Source organism: Triturus cristatus, chromosome 1_1 (genome assembly GCF_964204655.1).
Source record: "Triturus cristatus chromosome 1_1, aTriCri1.1, whole genome shotgun sequence".
Lineage (NCBI taxonomy): Eukaryota > Metazoa > Chordata > Amphibia > Caudata > Salamandridae > Triturus > Triturus cristatus.
Genome location: NC_140579.1, coordinates 406,280,793 through 406,298,331, shown reverse-complemented (window position 1 = coordinate 406,298,331; position 17,539 = coordinate 406,280,793). Strand labels below are relative to the sequence as shown.

Genomic DNA, 17,539 nt, shown 5'->3' with positions numbered 1-17,539 from the left:
TGTCTTATGTTTGTTTTGCTTAAGTTGGCCTTCGGGCCTACTAGGCCATGATATTCAAAATGGAGTTCGGAAGTGGCCACCGTCTTGTGAGCGTGATGTCTACTGCGCAGACTCGGATGGCTCTGAAGATCTCCAGACGTCCTCAGATCAGAGCATAGTGTTCCTCATCAAGGATAGGAACGTGGAGGACTGCCAGAATTCGGCTAGTGTGAATGACAAGAGGAAAACAATAACCACCTATGCTTGGAGGTCAAAGCATTGATACTTCGGACCTTTACGTATGAGAACTTTATATGCTAAAAGAATGACATAAGCCATTTCCCTGAGTACCCAGGATCGTGAGAATGGTGGACCATATTGCAAATTTGAGGGATTTAGCCAATCAGAGTGTTTAGATTTAGAAATTGTTACCGATTACCCTAGAAATCATTATAAAAAGGGAACTGTAGGAGAGGAGAGAGTTAGTGCTGGTTGGTGCTAGAGCTAGTGCGTTCCAGAGGGGTGTCCCGAACTTGCGTGACCAATTTGCTTGCATGATTGCCTGGTCCTTTGGAGATCTTTGGGACTGTGCCGTGCTGAGCGAAATAACTTTTCCGGACTTATTTGGGTATTAGCCTGCATTCGATTGGGACAATTTCACCCGAAAGGATTTGATTTATGCAGAGCTAACAGGGTCTTGAGAAAGGGTCCCCGATATCAAGAATTAGGTAAATATAAATGTCATGATAAATTGTGCTGAATACTCAAAATTTAACTCTGTATTGACAGAAACGCTGAATATGCAAATGAAAGCAAATTAATTAGATAAACTGAACATTGATTAAAAGAAAATGAGTTTGTGATTCTTTAAGTAAGGTATTGATTAAAGATTCTGAAGCTTTAAATGTGTTTTAGCTAGTTCTAAATCACCATCAACCAGTCCAACTAATTGGTCCATCGACCAAGTGGTGGAGTGCCTTAATGTTAAAGTTAGGATTCTATAGGTACTAATTTAAATAATGTATATATTATAAGGAATTTTCCTCCTATAGGTAATATAGTCCATGTCCAGCGACTCTCATCCTCCTGTGTGCAGATTCGAGTGAGATGAATGAGTGTTGGTGTTATGGGCCCCACCAATGAATGCATGCGTGAATGAGTTTGTGCGATAACGGATCTGTGACGCAAGGAGGATATGCAAATTTGCCCTTTTCCGCTGGATCAGTAGAAAGTGGGTTTAAGCAGCCAAGGGGGCCCGGAGCTGAAGGGGCTCACGTCCGTTCGGCCATCTTGCTTGGCCACGCCCCGATTGTAGATTTTTTAATGATCTTGAAGGTTGGAGCAGCGCTCATTTTTCTAAAAAAAATGCCTGTCAGGACACTGAGGTGGGCTATATTTGATTTTTTAAAGTAAAATTTGTAGCCCTCAGATGCAAATCCCAAAATTATGGTATTCACTCTGTTCAAGTGCTCCTCCAGGTCATCATCCGTCAGATAAATATCATCCAAATAGGACAATGCATCTCCATCTAATTTTTGAAGTAACTCTGTTACCCTGCCTAAAAACAACCCGGGCTATTCTTATACCCTTGGGGAGTCGACGAAATTGCCGCTGGGACCCTAGCGCTGAGAATGCTGCTAGATACCTGCTTTCAGGCGCTATATTTAGGCAGAAAAATCCATTTGAGATATCAAGCTTTGTTTTGTATTTTTTATTAATGCACCACTGTGTGCATTCTGAACTGCAAATGTCTTAGTGCAATTGTTTAACTGTCTGTAATCTAAAACTAGACGATATGTATTGTCATGACTGAAAATAAAGGTTTGTTCATTTGAGAGGTGCATGTTTCAATCACCCCTTGGTATTCAAGTTGATCTAAGATCTCCCTGACCTGTTTTTTAGCTTCTTGCTTTATTGGATACTGCCTCTGTGCAGTAGGAGAATTCTTTAAAGGAATTATGTGGTGGGTGGAATCCTCAGCCCATCCAACATGGCTTTTAAATAATGCTGGAGCTTGGGCTACCACCCACTCCTGCTCATGTGTGTGTTGCAAATGCCTGGGTATATGGTCTGAGAATGCCAGTAGAATTACCGTTTCTCCTTTAGGGCATTCCATGACAAATGCTGGCAGCCAATCTCATTCAGCTAATAAAATGTCATAGCCAAACGTAAGGTTCTCCCAAAAGAGACCTCTAACTTTCCTACACTTGTCCCCCTCCATCTGGAGCGTAATTTCATATACTATATGTGGGACACTCACCCTAGTGTCAGGTGTTTCTACCGTGATATAATAATTCAAGTCCGCTGTCACCAGAAATTCCATCAGGTTCGGACGAGCTATTGTTACTTCTGCCTCACTGTCTAGCATCGTCTGAGCCCATTCCACGTTCAGTCGTCGAGTCCTCAGAATTCTGGGCATGTCTGATCTTTAGACCTGCAACCTTCTTCTTTTTGAACTGTGGCTTTTGCTTTGGCTTGTCTTCTTTTTTGGAAGTGTAATCTTGAGCGTGCTGCTTGTCTCTGGGCTTTGTACGCTCTTCTTGTCTTACTGACCGTCCTTCCCTCTCGGAGTTTATCGATGAACCCTGAAAGGAACGAGAGGAACGTATATTAGTATCCTGATACCTACCAGGTTTCCTAATATTATCCCTATTCCTGAGGTTATACCTCTTTTCGGTGGGCTTCTGGGGAGGAGATCTACCTCGGGATTGAGATCTGTTCTCTTTAAATGTTTGTTGTTTTTTATTATCCCACTTCTTCTTAGTAGAAGCAGGTGTCTGTTTGGAAGTGTCCTTTTCAGGACTGCCCATCAGTTGTGGTTTTAAAGCTTTCCCACCCAAACTGTCTCTGCCTAATTCTGCACACGCAGTTTCAATCATTTTTGGTAGCTCGTGTTCCTGTTCTAAAGGACTGAACTCCCTTAGGCATTGGCGGATTGCCACTGAAGCTGCTTCCCCTTTAATATTAGCTAGTATTATTGCTGATACCTGGGCATAGTTACCTAGTAACTACATCCCTAAGTTCAGAGCAGGATCTGCTCCGTACTCGTTCAGTATTTGTCTTAACACATCGGGTATCACTGCAAATGAAGGTATACCATGAGTTCTGGTATAAATGGCAGCAAAGACTGTACCCCAAGTGGTACAATCCTCTACTTGTGGTGTTATTCCCAAGGGCAAGCAGATTGTTAGCATTCTGTGTTTTCATATGGGGTAGTATTTGGGAATACTGCCTCAAGCTGTGTTATTTTCTGAGCTACCCAGAATGGCATTTGTTCATGTTTTTTGTTCATCTTGCCCATTACTGCATGTAATGTTTGTGGTGTGATTTTAGTTGCTGTACCGTGAGATTGAGTTCCATTTGTTGCAACTATTGCTGGTTGGAATGTGAATGTCCTCATGACAAATTGCGTCATGTTTCTGTATATTTTTATTACATCTTTATGTTGTATGGGTAAGTCTCCCTGTGGCATTGTGCTAATGTCAGGATGAGGAGGCTCCTCGATAGACTGGAAAGGATGGGTTTTGGTGGTCAGGCTCTAGCCTGGTTTACCTCCTATTTGGAAAAGAGAGGACAGGTGATCTGGACTCCTCCGTTTTCCTCCCCCTTGCCTAGTCTACAAGTTGGAGTCCCTCAGGGTTCTTGTCTTAGCCCTATGCTTTTTAATCTATATATGTCCCCTTTAGCTACAGTGGTAGAGTCCTATGGGGTAAAGATAATTTCATACGCTGACGACACTCAGTTGGTTTTCTCTTGCAACAGAGGTAGTGAGTTCAATGGGGGCATGATTAGATCTTGCCTCACTGACGTCTTCGGGTGGTTGGAGGAAAACCAGCTGAAGTGCAATTCTAACAAGTCAGAAATAGTCTTCTTCGGCCTGCCTACAGTACACAACTGGAGTCAATGGTGTTCGTAGGAATTTTCTCCTCCCGGTGTGGCTCAACCTACAGTCAGAAACTTGGGAATTCGTATCGATGATGCTCTTACTATGCATTCCCAAGTTCAGGCTCTAGTCGGGACCTGTATTGGATTGCTACGGATGGTGAGAAAGTTTCTTCCACTTCTTCCGCTAGACTTTTAGGAGGACCGTGATCCAAGCACTGATCACATCAAGGCTGGATTACGGGAATATCTTTTATCTGGGTGTGTCAGACTTCCTCCTTCAATGTCTTCAGGTGGTACAAAATGCTGCAACCAGGGTGATACTTCGCCTAAAACCGAGGTCCCATATGACACTGCATCTTAGAGCACTACATTGGCTCCCTGTTAGGGAGCAGATACAGTGTAAGACCTTAGTAATGTTCTTTAAGGCTCTTCATGGTAAAGGGCCCAGCTACTTCACAAGACGTGTCAGTTGGTACACTCTGACTAGGGCACTTAGATCAACAGCGGGGGCGCTCGCCTGCGTCCTGAAGGTTCACCTGGTGCGCAGGGGTGGCAAATCCTTCAGCCTCCGGAGGGCACAGGCATGGAACAAACTTCCGCTGCCCCTTAGACGTATGAGAGATTTGATGAGTTTTAAAAAACTGTTGAAATCTTGGCTCTTTGGAAGCTAAACCATCATTTGGGCTAGCAGCTATGTGATTCTGCAGCACCGGGACACTCCTTTTGGAGAAGCTGAGCGCTATATAAACTCTTTCATTAATTCATGCATTCATTCATGTGGTGTGTAGGCCGCTAATATCGGCCATGTTGCCCCTTCTCCTCCGAGCGCGCCTAATCTTCCTCTTATATGGGGTAGGGTGCCTTTAAACCAGTATAAATGTTCCTGGTACGTATGGGGAACCTTAATGTCCCCAAACAGACAATATTTCGATGGTGCATCTTCTTCTGTGTAAGAGTGAAATGTCTTTGTTCTGGCATTTGCTGCTGTGAATGTAACCCACAAATAAAATAACTCTGTTTTGTTAGATTCGTGTGCCTCAATCACGAAGGCTAATATGCCACCACCTGGTGTTAAATCATTTTCTAACAGTTTCAGGGTGACTGTGTGTCTGAATTTTTCTGCAATTTGAATTGCGTCTGCATCTTCTTCTCCGGCTGAGTTGTGTAGATCCTCTACTGGGTTATCTCCTCTCTGTCATTTTTGTAAAGAAGAAGTTTGTTCAAGGGAACTGAGATAAGGTATTTAATGCACAATTTTAGGAACACTGTGTCCTTCAAGCTTGATTAACCAACAGCTAATAAATAGGATTTTCACCTACTCAGCTGTGTCGGAGTTTGTGTCCACCCACTACTGACTTCTCTGGTGTTTTGTGAGTAGGGGTCTCTGGGTTAAATAAGTACCCAACCAGCGTTGGGCGCCATGTCGTGTAGTTCCTATAAATCCTATACAGAATCTGTGCGTTTGGATAACATAAACTGTGGGTTTGGTGGCAGACTGGTTCCGAGCACCCCCACTAGATATGTTAACCTGTTTGCATAAGATAGCTCACAGTGCCACTAGAATCTCCTCTTATCGGGGAGAGAATAGTTTCTGGCAACCTCAGAACATGACAACCATGATCCCCCAGGATTGTGATAACAATATACTACTTGTGCTCACTTAGTTTCTCTCAGAGATACACAGAGTAAACAGTCTGGGCGTTTCAACAAGGATTTATTGAACAGTTGTTATTTTCGTGTAAAATAGATGTGCTGTAACAACCATTAGACAGTAGCAGAGATATATGATTAGCAGTACTACGAAAGTAAAGGGATGGTAAAGCTCTACCATTTTGCAATAATCATGAATACATACACGTATATAAAACACATGATAAAAGTGCGTACTCCTACGATGCCTCTCTAGCTAGATGTACCTAACATCTGTGTAGGTGTTATGCCAAGAATCCCTCTAAGGTCTAGTCAACCCCATTACCTGAGAAAGGAGAGAATATGGCACCCCGTCCGGGTCTCGAGTTGGACACCATGCGAGGGATGTTATACCACTGCGAGCTGTAGTATCTGCATGCAGGAACCTCAGGGTCTCTGGTCAGTGTGTCGGCCGGGAAGTCACATCCTCCTCTGTCTCTCTAAGCAAGACATGATGTATATATACCCACAGGTCTCCCCAGGGGTCCTACCTTTCTGTGTTATTGTGTCAGCCAAAAGGATGACATTGGCCCTGAACTTTATACAGAGATATTATACAGGAGATGTTAGTCCTGCTGTCAGTCCTGCTGTGCTTCCAAGAAGCCTCATGCATAATGAAGGAGTTTCGAACTAGGGAAAAACCTGCGTTCTGAATGCAGTGTCATATCTAGGTAAAAGGTCAGTGCCTAAGAACCGTTATGTATTTAATGTAGGGAAGGATATAGGTCAAAGTTTGCAGTGTTACCTGCACCTATATAGGGTACCTATATGGAATAGAACAGATTGTGCTGCTAATAATTTCCTCACTTGTAGTAGGAACTTGGCAGCCGCGCAGGAAAGCTGGATTGATATACTATTCAATAATGCCATCACTGCAGGATCTTATCTTGAGTGACCAAAACGCGGGGCAGTGTGATTTCTGTCTAAGTGATTGACTGTGGGGCAAATGCACAGAAAATGTAATAGGCTTTCGTCGAATTGGCCGCATAAACAGCAAAGAGAGTTAGGCCAGCTTTGTTTCCAGGACGGGACCTGATCTTTTGAGGGAAAAGCTCCCATGCGGGTTAATAGACAAAAATGCTGGATGGCTTGAGAGATGTGGCACATAAGATATGGTTGGGAACCCCAGTTGCTTTAAGATTGTAAGACTGACCAGCCGTGCTTTTTTCCAGCCAATTCTGCTTTATGAAGTGTCCAAGCTTTTAGCTTAGCTGCTTTATAGGCAATTTTTTAAAAACACTGTGATGCTGATGTTTAACTTCCAGGCATTGGAGAGGTTAAAGGCTGTTAAAGCTTGGTGGAGCACTGTTGGCCAGTTATTGTTATAAGTATGCTGGCTTGCCATTTCTGACCCGCTCAAAGCAGCCAGTGACTCAGGTGGTGCATTTCTCATCTTCCAGCTCAATTCGATTATTGCGGCCATCCTTACCGAGAGTTGGTGGAAGAGCCGGAATTTCAGGGGCACTTGAGCTTGAGGAATGTGTTGTGGTAGGTGAAAGATGAGTTTGAACAGAACAGACTGTAATTGGTTGAGAGTGGTTGTATCTTTGCCCTTGAGGAGTTATGAACCAGAGGTCAGCGAGGGTAGGAATTTTGCCCCAATTATTTGCAACTAGTATGACTGAGACATCTTTTTTTTTTTATTAGGTTGAAGGCGAAGAATAGCTTGTTGGCTGAAGCCCTTCTTTGTGCAAGATACTTTTTAAAATTTAATCTGGAGTCTATTTACATCCCTAAGTATTTGTAGGTGCTGACCTGGTCGATCCTGTTCCCTGTTGCTTTCCATTTAAACTTTGTGTTTTGCTGCCTGTTTATCAGGAGGAGACAAATAACTTTAGCTTTGCTGTGATTTAACTTCAGGTCTGATGATTCAGTAAAACTAAGGAGGGCTGTTTTTGACACTGAAGGCCGATAGGAGTCTGGCTGCATAAAACAATGTCCTATGCATATTGTAGACTGCACACTGGTCTATTTTTGCGAGTTTTGGTGGATTACTCGAAACTGATAGCAGGACATCCATATCTGCTGTGTATATGTTAAAGAGACGGGGGCGAGGACACATCCTTGTTTTAGGCTGATAAGTGTGGGGATCTTTCTAGTCGTTCTATCGCCCTTACCTATTTTATTTTGTTCCCAGGTGTCTGAATATAGCTCGATAATGGCCTTGAGAAGATTTGGAGATATGCCCCATCTAGCCATTTTTGCTCAAAAGAAGTCCCTTGGGACTGTGTCGAAGGGCGCTTTTAAGTCGACAAAGTAGGTATATAGGTTGAAGGCCTTGTGATTTGCCTTTTTGATCAGAAGACTGAGGGCCAGAAGATTGGTGGTTGTACTCATGCCGGACGTAAATCCCGTTTGAGTAGCTGGGATGGCAAAACGGAGGTGTTGGCTGTCACTAATGACAGCAATCCCTGGAACTCCCATTTCTGGCCAGATGAGCTGGGTGTTACCCCAGCCCCAGCTTTGGTGGTGACAAGTCTGGGAATCAAGATAGATGTCAAACTCTCCCTTGCCAATCAAATCACCACCGTTTTCGGAACCTGTGTGAGCCTACTCAGGCAGCTGAGGAGACTCTCCCCCATCCTCTCCTTTTCAACGATGAGGACAGTGGTAGCCGCCCTGATCCTGGCCCGGCTTGAATACAGGAATTCGCTCTAAATCGGATTACTGGACTCATTGCTGCGTAAACTCCAGGTGGTGATGAACGATGCGGCTAGGTTGATCTTCAAACTACCCAGGCACACTTGGGCTGCACCCCTAATGCAACAACTGCATTGGTTACCCATCAAGCAGACGGCCAAATTTAAAGGCCTCTGCATTACACATAAGGCCTTGTTTGGGCAAGCGCCCAATTACATTAAGGAACGCCTGGAGAAATATACCCCCTGTCGCTCACTAAGGTCCTCCATGGAGGGCCTCCTAAAATGCCCACAATTTCACTACACTTCTAAAGGCGGTCGAGCCTTCTCAGCCCTCATGCCGCAACTCTGGAACAGGCTGCCAGGTCAGCTTCACTCTGAAAGCTGCCTCCTGTCTTTCAGGAAGAAACTAAAGACCCTTTTATTCACAGAAGCCTGGGCATAATACTCCCCTTTGCGATACAACCCCTCCTGGAACTTAAGCCCTCTATAAACTAAAATTAACAATAACAATAACAATGATGTTTTCGGCTGATGCCCATAGTTTCAGATCTGTTAAAAGATCGGCAGAATAGAGTTTGGCTTCCACATCGATCAGGGCGATTAATCTATAGTTCGCTGGGTTTGTCCATGAGCCTGACTTGATGATGGGGTTGAGAATGTTTCCTCTCCATGATGCTGGAATTGTATTGGTCGAAAATGGCAAATTAACCAAAGGAGTGCCCATCTGATCTCAGTTTCTTCAAGCATTGCCGAACTTCCAATTCTTTCAGCCATTTTCCCTATGGCAGGTTCTCTGTGGGCATGGGACCCTTCACGGTTATGCCTTTCTCAATTGCACAATTCGTGGCTTGTCCTGGGCGGGCTGCTTCAATGTGAGTAATCCAGTCTAATGCTGAGATTCCGGCATTGTGATGGCAAAAACTGCCATTAGCGAATGAGTTCATTTCTGCCCAGAATTGTTTACTATTTTGTTTTACTTGTGTGTAGCAGTTGTATCCGTATATTTTCTTGACGCGTCTTTTTGGCTGACCAAATTGCCTTTTTATAAGAGTGCCTCAGCGCTGCAATTTGGTCGGTTGTAGTATGGCTGGGCATTATGTCCTTTATTCGCAGCTGCATAATTTGCTTGTTAAGTTCTCTTTGTTTTCTCTGAAGGGCTATACAGTACCAGGGTGCCCATTTAGTAGATGTGTTGGGGGGGTTGTGGGCAGTTAGAGGGCCAGTTCTTAATGAGTCCCGCGATTAGAGATTCCCAGTTAATCCACTTCACATGTTGGGTGGCAGTGATTTGAGAAGTGATCATATAGTTCATTATTGCAGCTGCCATCCTTCTGTTCCAAGCCAGGCGTTTTAGATTGTAAGCTCAAGGTTGGACCATTAGATCGCTGCTTTGAGGAGCTCTGGGGGATGTAATAGGAGGTCGACTTGCTGGGGCAAGTGGTCACTCACTACTCTGGGTATTATACAGTAACTCAAGATCTTACCAAAAATCTTCGAGGCCACAAATGTGTAGTCCAAGATGGAGTTGGTCTTATTTGTAGTCCTTGTGAAAGCGGCTGGTTTGTCTTGTGGAAAGCAGCGATGAGGCTAGCACAGGCCAATTTCCTCTAGGGGGGTTGATAGACCTGGAATCTTTTAGCATGTTTCCCTTGTCTTTTTGCTTTTTGACTTCCGGGTTTTCACTCTGTTTTTGCAGGCTTGGTGTCTCTGGGCATTTTTCCACTGCTGTTCAGTGGTAAAGTACAAGTGCTCCTGCTGTAAATTGTATTATGAATTAGTGTTTCCATGATTGGCATATTTGATTTACTTCTAAGTCCCTAGTAAAGTGCACTGAGAGTGCCAGGGCCTGTAAATATAATGCTGCTAGTGGGCCTGCAGCACTGGTTGTGCCTCCCACGCGAGCAGCCCTTTAACTGGGTTCTCAGACTTGCCTCCACAGTGTCTGCGTGCAGTTTTACTGCCATTTTGGCTTGGCAAGTGCACCCACTTGCCAAACCCTACCCTTCCCTTGTTCCACATGTAAGTCACCCCTCTGGTAGGCCCAAGGTACCCCTGTGGGCAGAGTGCTGCCATGTTCCCTTGCTCCTTGTATGGCTGGCGTGCGGTGTGTTGCGTGCGTGCTAGCACTCTTACCGCTGACACCACGTCAGGCAGGTTGGCCGTCTAGTCCTTCCTAGACGGAATCAGCTGATGACACCAGCTGACTGGCACTTCCGGGGAGGATCGCATATCAGATGCGTAGTCGCCCGCAACCAGCGCTTCGTATTCCATTACTGAGCTTCGCAGGAGCGCTAGCGAATGCTCTACATGCAACCGGATATTCCATCCGGACCGCGCAAGGGCGCCCACAGAATCCTTGTCTCCGCGACTCGTGCAGAGGCACGAAGTTGCGTTACTTTGTTACCCCAGCCAGCGCAGGAGCACGTTTACTGTTTGTCCACCGCGACTCGTGCAAGGGCACGGAGTCGCGTTCCTTTATTTTCCCAGCCAGCGCAGGAGCGCGTTCACTTTTGGTCCCCGCGACTCGTGCAGAGGCACGAGGTCGCGTTCCTTTATTTTCCCGGCCAGCGCAGGAGCGCGTTTACTTTTGGTCCCCGCGACTCGTGCAGAGGCACGAGGCGCGTTCCCTGGATTGCCTCACCAGCGCAGGAGCGCGTTTACTGTTTGTCCACCGCGACTCGTGCAAGGGCATGAAGTCACGTTCCTTTGTTTTCCCGGCCAGTGCAGGAGTGCATTTACTTTTGGTCCCCGCGACTCGTGTAGAGGCACGAGGTCGGGGTCCCTGGATTGTCTCACCAGCACAGGAGCACGTACTTCTTTTTTCTACTGCGACTCGCGCTGGGACATGGAGTCGCTTTTTCCCTTTACTTTGGGACAGTGCTGAGGCACTTGCTTCTCCCCATTTCAACAGCACCAATACGGAGGCATCGCGTTGCTGTTTCTGGGATATTGGTGTTTGCAGAGCGTTCCTTTGTGGGTTCAGCATACAATCAACTGGTCTACTCCGCCCTCTAGGCGCTGCATCTCAGGTGACTACGTCATTCTTGTGTTCTGTGTTGGTTGAGCTTGTTATCTGTGACTGGCGTGAGTGTTACCCCCCTTTGCTCTATCCCTTAGGCGGTGTATACCACGAGACCCTAAGAACACCTGAGGGTGATCTATCACAGCCTCCTTCTACGCTGCCTTCGCCTTTATCTTGGCTGCCTCCCCCAGTCCCCTCTTCGGCCTGGTTAGTACTTAGTTCTTTCTGGGAGAAGGAGGGAGCTGGAGGTGGTTGTCCACGTCATCCCCGTGGGATCACTCCACAAGCAGAAGGTAAGTCTTGTGGGGGCACGACAGGTGCTGTGCATACTCAAGGTAGGACATGTGCTGCAGTGAGCGACATGTCCTGGTAGTGAATTACGGTGCACTGCATTTTTCACTATGGAACGGCTAACTGTCCAATAGGAAAGAATGGGAGTTTACTTATAATACCTTATAGGTAAATCTTCCCATTGGGACAAGTTAGGAATATCAAGTTTGGTATGTCTGACCTCAGAATGTAAAAATGTATCTTTTAGTAAAGATGGTTTTTATATTCGGTGCTTGAAAATATCACTTTTAGAAAGTAGGTATTTTCTTACTTAGCCATCCTGTGTGCCTCTGCTGGGTTGAGGATTGGCTTTGGGGTGAGACAGGGCTGGGGATGTGCATTTACTCCAGACAGCCACTGAGGGGGTTGAGGCATGTCCTGTCTTACCTGGGTGAGTCAGGGCTGGGCTGAATAGACCTGGGCTGCGTATATAGGAATGGGAGAATTTCTTGCACCTGAATGGGCCTGGTCTGTCTGGGACAATGCTGATGCCACCTCCTGCTAGGAAGCTGGACCGGAGAAGGTCGAACTGGTTCAGGCTGGGCACAGGCGCCCTCTGCACAAAGAGATCAAAGACATTTTGCTGTTTAAATATTGGTGCCCAAACCCCAGAACTTTAGACACGCACTGGAATTAAGGAACCTGACAAGAAGAAGAGCTGCCAGGAGGAGTACTTCCCGTTTCTGTTGCTTTGCTTCTGCCTTGGGCAGTGAAAGGACTGGACTGAACTTTCATTACTTGTTGCTGAGTTCTCCAAAGGCTTGAAATCGAGATTGCCTCCTGTTCTCGAAGTCTCTGGGACAGCAAAGACTCTGGAACTAAGGTTTCAGTTGCCGCAGAGGGGGGAAAGCAGCCGTGACCTGAAGGCTCCGCAGAGGGCACCGACGTATCTCACACCGCAACCCTGGTCTCACCGACAATGATGACCGACGCCAACGAACCGCTGCTTGCACCCAGACCTGGGCATTACTTATTTTAAGGCCTGCAACCTTCTTCTTTTTAAATTGATGTTTTGATTTTGGTTTATCTTCTTTTTTGATATTAAAGTCTGAACTGCGATGTGGGTCTCTGGACTTTGTTCGCTCTTCTGATCTGTGTTCTGACTGTCCTTCCCTCTCTGAGTTTTTTGATGAACCCTGAAAGGAACAAGAGGAACGTGTATCAGTATCCTGATACCTGTCAGTTTTTTTTATGTTATCATGATTTCTAAGGTTATACCTCCTTTCGGAGGGCTCCAGCTGAGGAGACCCAGTCCTTGATTATGATCTATTCTCTCTATTTATTTGTTTTTTATTATCTCATTTCTTCTTTGAAGAATCGGGTGCTTGCTTGGTGTTATCCTTTTCAGGACTACACATTAGTTGTGGTTTCATAGCTCTGGCTCCCAAATTATCTCTACCTAATTCGGCGTATGTATCTTCGATAATATTTGGTAATTCACGCTCCTGTTGTGCAGGAGTGTATTCCCTCAAGCCGGGGCATATAGCCACCACTGCTGCTTCCCCTTTTATGTTTGCTAACATATTAGTAGATACCTGGGAAAAATTGCCTAATCATTTAATCCCTGAGTTTAAAGCAGGTTCTGCTCCATACTCATTCTGGATGTGTCTCAATACTTCTGGTATCACTGCTATTGAAGGGATACCATGAGTTCTGGTATAGATGGCAGCGAAAACTGTAACCCAAGTGGTACATTCCTCTATTTTGGGCAGCTATTCCCATTGGCAAGCATATCATCAGTATTCTGTATTTTTCTTGTGGGCCTGTGTGTGGAAACACTGCCTCTAACTGTGCTATTTTCTAAGCTATCCAGAAGGGCATTTGCTCATGTTAAGTGGGCATTCTTCCCATAACAGCCTTCAGTGTTTGTGAGGTAATTTTAGTTGCAGTTCCTCGTAGTTGACCTGCTGGGGTAATTTTAGTTGGTTGAAGTGTGAGTGTTCTCATGATGAACTGTGTCAGATTTCTGTAAAGTTTTATTATTTCTTTGTGAAATGGACACAAGTCTGCTATTGGCAATGTGTCATCTTCTGGATGAGGTGTGTAAGCCGCTAGGACTGGCCAAGTCGCTCCGTCTCTGCTGAGCAGACCGAGTCTCACTTTTTCTGTGGTGTGTGGGAGGGCACCTCTAAACCAGTTTATATGCTCCTGGTAACTGAGCGGAACTTCAATGTCCTCGTATGGACAATATTCTTCAGGCGTTTCATCCGGGATGTAAGAATGAAATGTATTTGTGCGTGCGTCTGCAGGTGGGAATTTAACCCATGAATAGAATGCCTCCGTCCTGAATGACTCATGTGCCTCGATCACGAATGTTACAGTCCCCCCTAGTGCTGAGACTCCAAACTCTGCTAGTTTTAAAGTAAGTGTATTCCTGACATTTTCTGAAATGTTTATAGCACCTTCTTGCTCTCCTTTCCCTGCTACATTCCCATGTAATGCTGTTGCGTTTTCTTCAACAGATATTGTTGAAAAGAGTGTCAAGGAAATTGAGATAAGGTTTTATGCACAATGTAGGGAACTATGATCCTTCAAGCTTGAATATCAATTCAATTTCAAAGCTTTATTCGACAGCTGTCATAAAAGCAGATATACATCCTAACACAACATTATAAATACTACAAGATAAAAGTTCATTATTTTATAAAAACTCATTAAACCATGAAGCTGTCAGTTACAAGGATACATTTTTATCAACAATAAATTAAAACAGTTCGAAAAAGGACTTAATTATAAAAATTAGTCTTACATTATTCGATGTCATAAAATTCATTGGCTAGCTACTGAAGGCTTTAAAGTGCGAGTGCGTATAATCCAGGCCCACCCTAAAAATTTTGCGACAGCAATTGCCATACAGGATGAACAATCTGATTCAAGAATTCTTAGAGCCTCTGCGTAATTGCGTGTCCCCAAATTTGTACACACTGGTTTTAGCCATTTACGACGGGGGCAAATGTACAGGGGACAAATGAACAACAAATGGCCTATGTTCTCGGTCAGATCTTTACAACAGTGACACTTAATGTCCCGAGTAGGTGACCATTTGTGAGTGAACGCTTTAACAGGGAGAGACCCAATTCTGAACTGAAAATACAATTTTCTGTCGAGGGGCCTTTCTATGATATCCCAATAAGCCTCACAGGATGGTAGGGGTTTAATATTAAGAAAGCGGTTCGTTAGCTTTGCATTAGTACCAGAACTATGGGCCGACAACAAAATCATGTCCCAGTACATTTTTTTGATAGTTGACTTTGATGGGAAGCTTGAACCATTTGGGTCAACCCACAGATGGTCTAATTCCAACTTTATTAACAAACCCCTAATTTCCTTAAGCCATGAGATGGAATGAAAACGATCTGCCCTGGTAATGTCCTTCAGGGCAGTAGCATAGTGGGCTAGTTCGGGAGTTATCATAATCCGTCTCCAAAAGAGTAGGGGACGCAACCGTGCTATATCTTCTATTTTTTTCCTGCCAAGATCATATACAAGCGGGAGAGTGGGGGTACTTTGGGGAACCCCAACTAAACAACGTAAAAACTTGTTCTCTGCCATTGTTAATTGTTTCGTGTTTGTAAAACCCCACAGTTCCGAACCATAAAGAGAGGCACTTATGACCTTCATGTTGTAGATTTCTAGGGCAGGGGTAACAGGTTTAGTTAAAGAAGATTTATGTTTAAAAGCAATTACACCCGCCAGCTGGTGAAATTTTAAAACAGCCATATCAATATGACTTTTCCAGCTCATGTTACTCTGGAGGGATATTTCTAAATACGTGAATGCCTCGACCTGTTCTAGTGGAGTACCATTGAAATTAATTACACCTTTAAATGTCTTCCGCTGGTTCAGGGACATGAACTTGGTTTTGGAGGTATTTATCTCAAGCCCACGCATTTGACAGAAATCTCCAAACGCATTTATAGCCTTCTGGAGCCCACTCGGAGTCCGAGAAACTATCAGCGTGTCATCAGCAAACATGAGAACTGGCACGCGAGCCCCTGCTAATACTGGGGCATCTGTGGGGGAGCAACTAAGGTGATCTACTATGCCGTTGATATATAAAGGAAACAACGTGGGTGCCAATACACACCCCTGACGGACACCACGCTCGACAGGAAATGGATCGGTCACCTCACCCTGTGCCCCCCACCTAATTCTTGCGTAATTGTTCTCATGCAAGCGGACTAGGAGCGTTAAGAGTTCCGGCGCCATCCCTGCGTCAGCGAGAACCCTCCAAAGTTTAGAACGGGGAACTAAATCAAAAGCTGATTTTAGGTCTACAAAGACCGCATAAAGTGTCCCATTGGTCAAGGTCACGTTCCTCCAATAGTGTGCTAAAAAATAAAAAACCTGATCAACAGAGCTTGTGCAAGGTCGAAAACCAGCTTGATATGGGGACAGAATATTATTTTCTGCTTTCCAAGATTGTAATTTATTTTGCACTAGTCGACCTATAAGTTTTTGGGCTGAGTCTATAAGACTGATAGGTCTATAATTACTAGCTAGTGATTTGTCACCCTTTTTAAAAACCGTAATTATTTCCGCACCTTTCCATGAGGTGGGAATAGGCGCACCCTTGGCCACAGGATTAGCTAACCATTCGAAATATTGACACCAAGATAATCTATCACTTAAAAACACGTCGGCTGGAATGCCATCCATTCCCGGGGCTCTACCCCCAGTCACACAGTCTAATGCTAAATTGACATCTTTGATTGTAAATAACTGACATTGATAAAAAATAGTGGGGGGAATTGAACTCTCTCCTTCAGATGGGTTACAGGCGTATTGTGGTCTAAAAAAATCAACCCACTGGTGAATAGCAACATTGTTTTGGGGCGGTTGAGCTGACCCTCCTCTATCCCACTTGACTATAGCCCAAAATTGTTTTTGATCTTTGGCTACACAAGCGGTTTTCAGATCACACCACTGTTCCTCATCCCACTGTTTTTTGGCCACTTTCTGTGTGTGCCTATATGTCTCTCTAGCCTTTCTCACACCTGGGATATTTCTAGATCTAAGTTCGGCACTAAGGTTCTGGCGGGCAACTCTACAAGCTTTATTGTACCATCCCGCCTCAGATATTTTGGTTTTGTTAGCATTGTCTGATTTTATAGTCTTCACAAAGAACCCTTGAAGTATGGTGAATAAGTGGTTATGGGCCTCAAGCATAGCTTGGGGAAAGTTTTGGTTGGCAGAATGAATGTTTATGTTAGCCACTTCATCTATTACCACTTTTTTAAGATCCTCCAACTTCTCTGGTTTCTCGATAAATCTGCCCCATTTAACGTGGCGCATATTATTCGAGGCTACAATATCCAAGGTGGTTTCCCCCCCCCCCCCCCCCCCCGATTTAGGTTCTCTAAACCCCTTAAGTGCTTGGAACTCCATACAGAGAGGGTTGTGGTCACTTTCCACCCTCGTCTCAATGGTCATATCAATCATCCTATGCCATTCTCTAACATCCACCAGGAAATAATCTATACGACTGGAGGACCTACCATTATCAAATGTTTTTGCTCCCTGGCGATCAGACAGAGTACGCCCATTGGCTGCTCTGAGCCCTCTCTCTAAGCATAGAGCTTTGAGTTGAATGGCTACTGCTGTCCATCTTTTAACTACAGGAAGTTCCAGCTGAGGGACACCCCATTTACTGTCCTCCTCAGTAGCAAGAAATTGATCTTCATATCCAAGTGGCTCAAATGTGGTATTAACATCACCTCCCACAATAGCAGGCAGCTGGGTTGGAAGTGCTTCAAGTTGGAGATCAAGAGCAGTAATTACGTCAGATGTATGTCCCCCGACCATCCCTCTAGCATAGATATTAAAAATGGCCACTCCATGGCCAGGGGCCCATGTGATGTTCACTGCCAAGATGTCATTTGATGAAAAACTATGTTGCTTAATTTTGCAGCATAGTGATTGGCGAATCCAAATTATCAAGCCCCCAGATGGACGACCTTTGGTTTTTTTAATAGCGGGTACCTGGAAATTG

The 17,539-nt window shown here is 44.8% G+C and overlaps 1 protein-coding gene across 1 annotated transcript in view; it reads right to left on the bottom strand.

Moving 5' to 3' along the window:
- Positions 1-1,695: 1,695 nt before the first annotated feature.
- LOC146870324 (uncharacterized) overlaps positions 1,696-17,539 on the bottom strand; it is a 115,988-nt gene continuing 100,144 nt past the window's right edge. Inside the window, exon 7 of the mRNA XM_085640185.1 lies at positions 1,696-2,564. Within this exon, the coding sequence (XP_085496311.1) occupies positions 2,334-2,564 (231 nt within the window). The 3' untranslated portion in view covers positions 1,696-2,333. The remainder of the gene's footprint in view (positions 2,565-17,539) is intronic.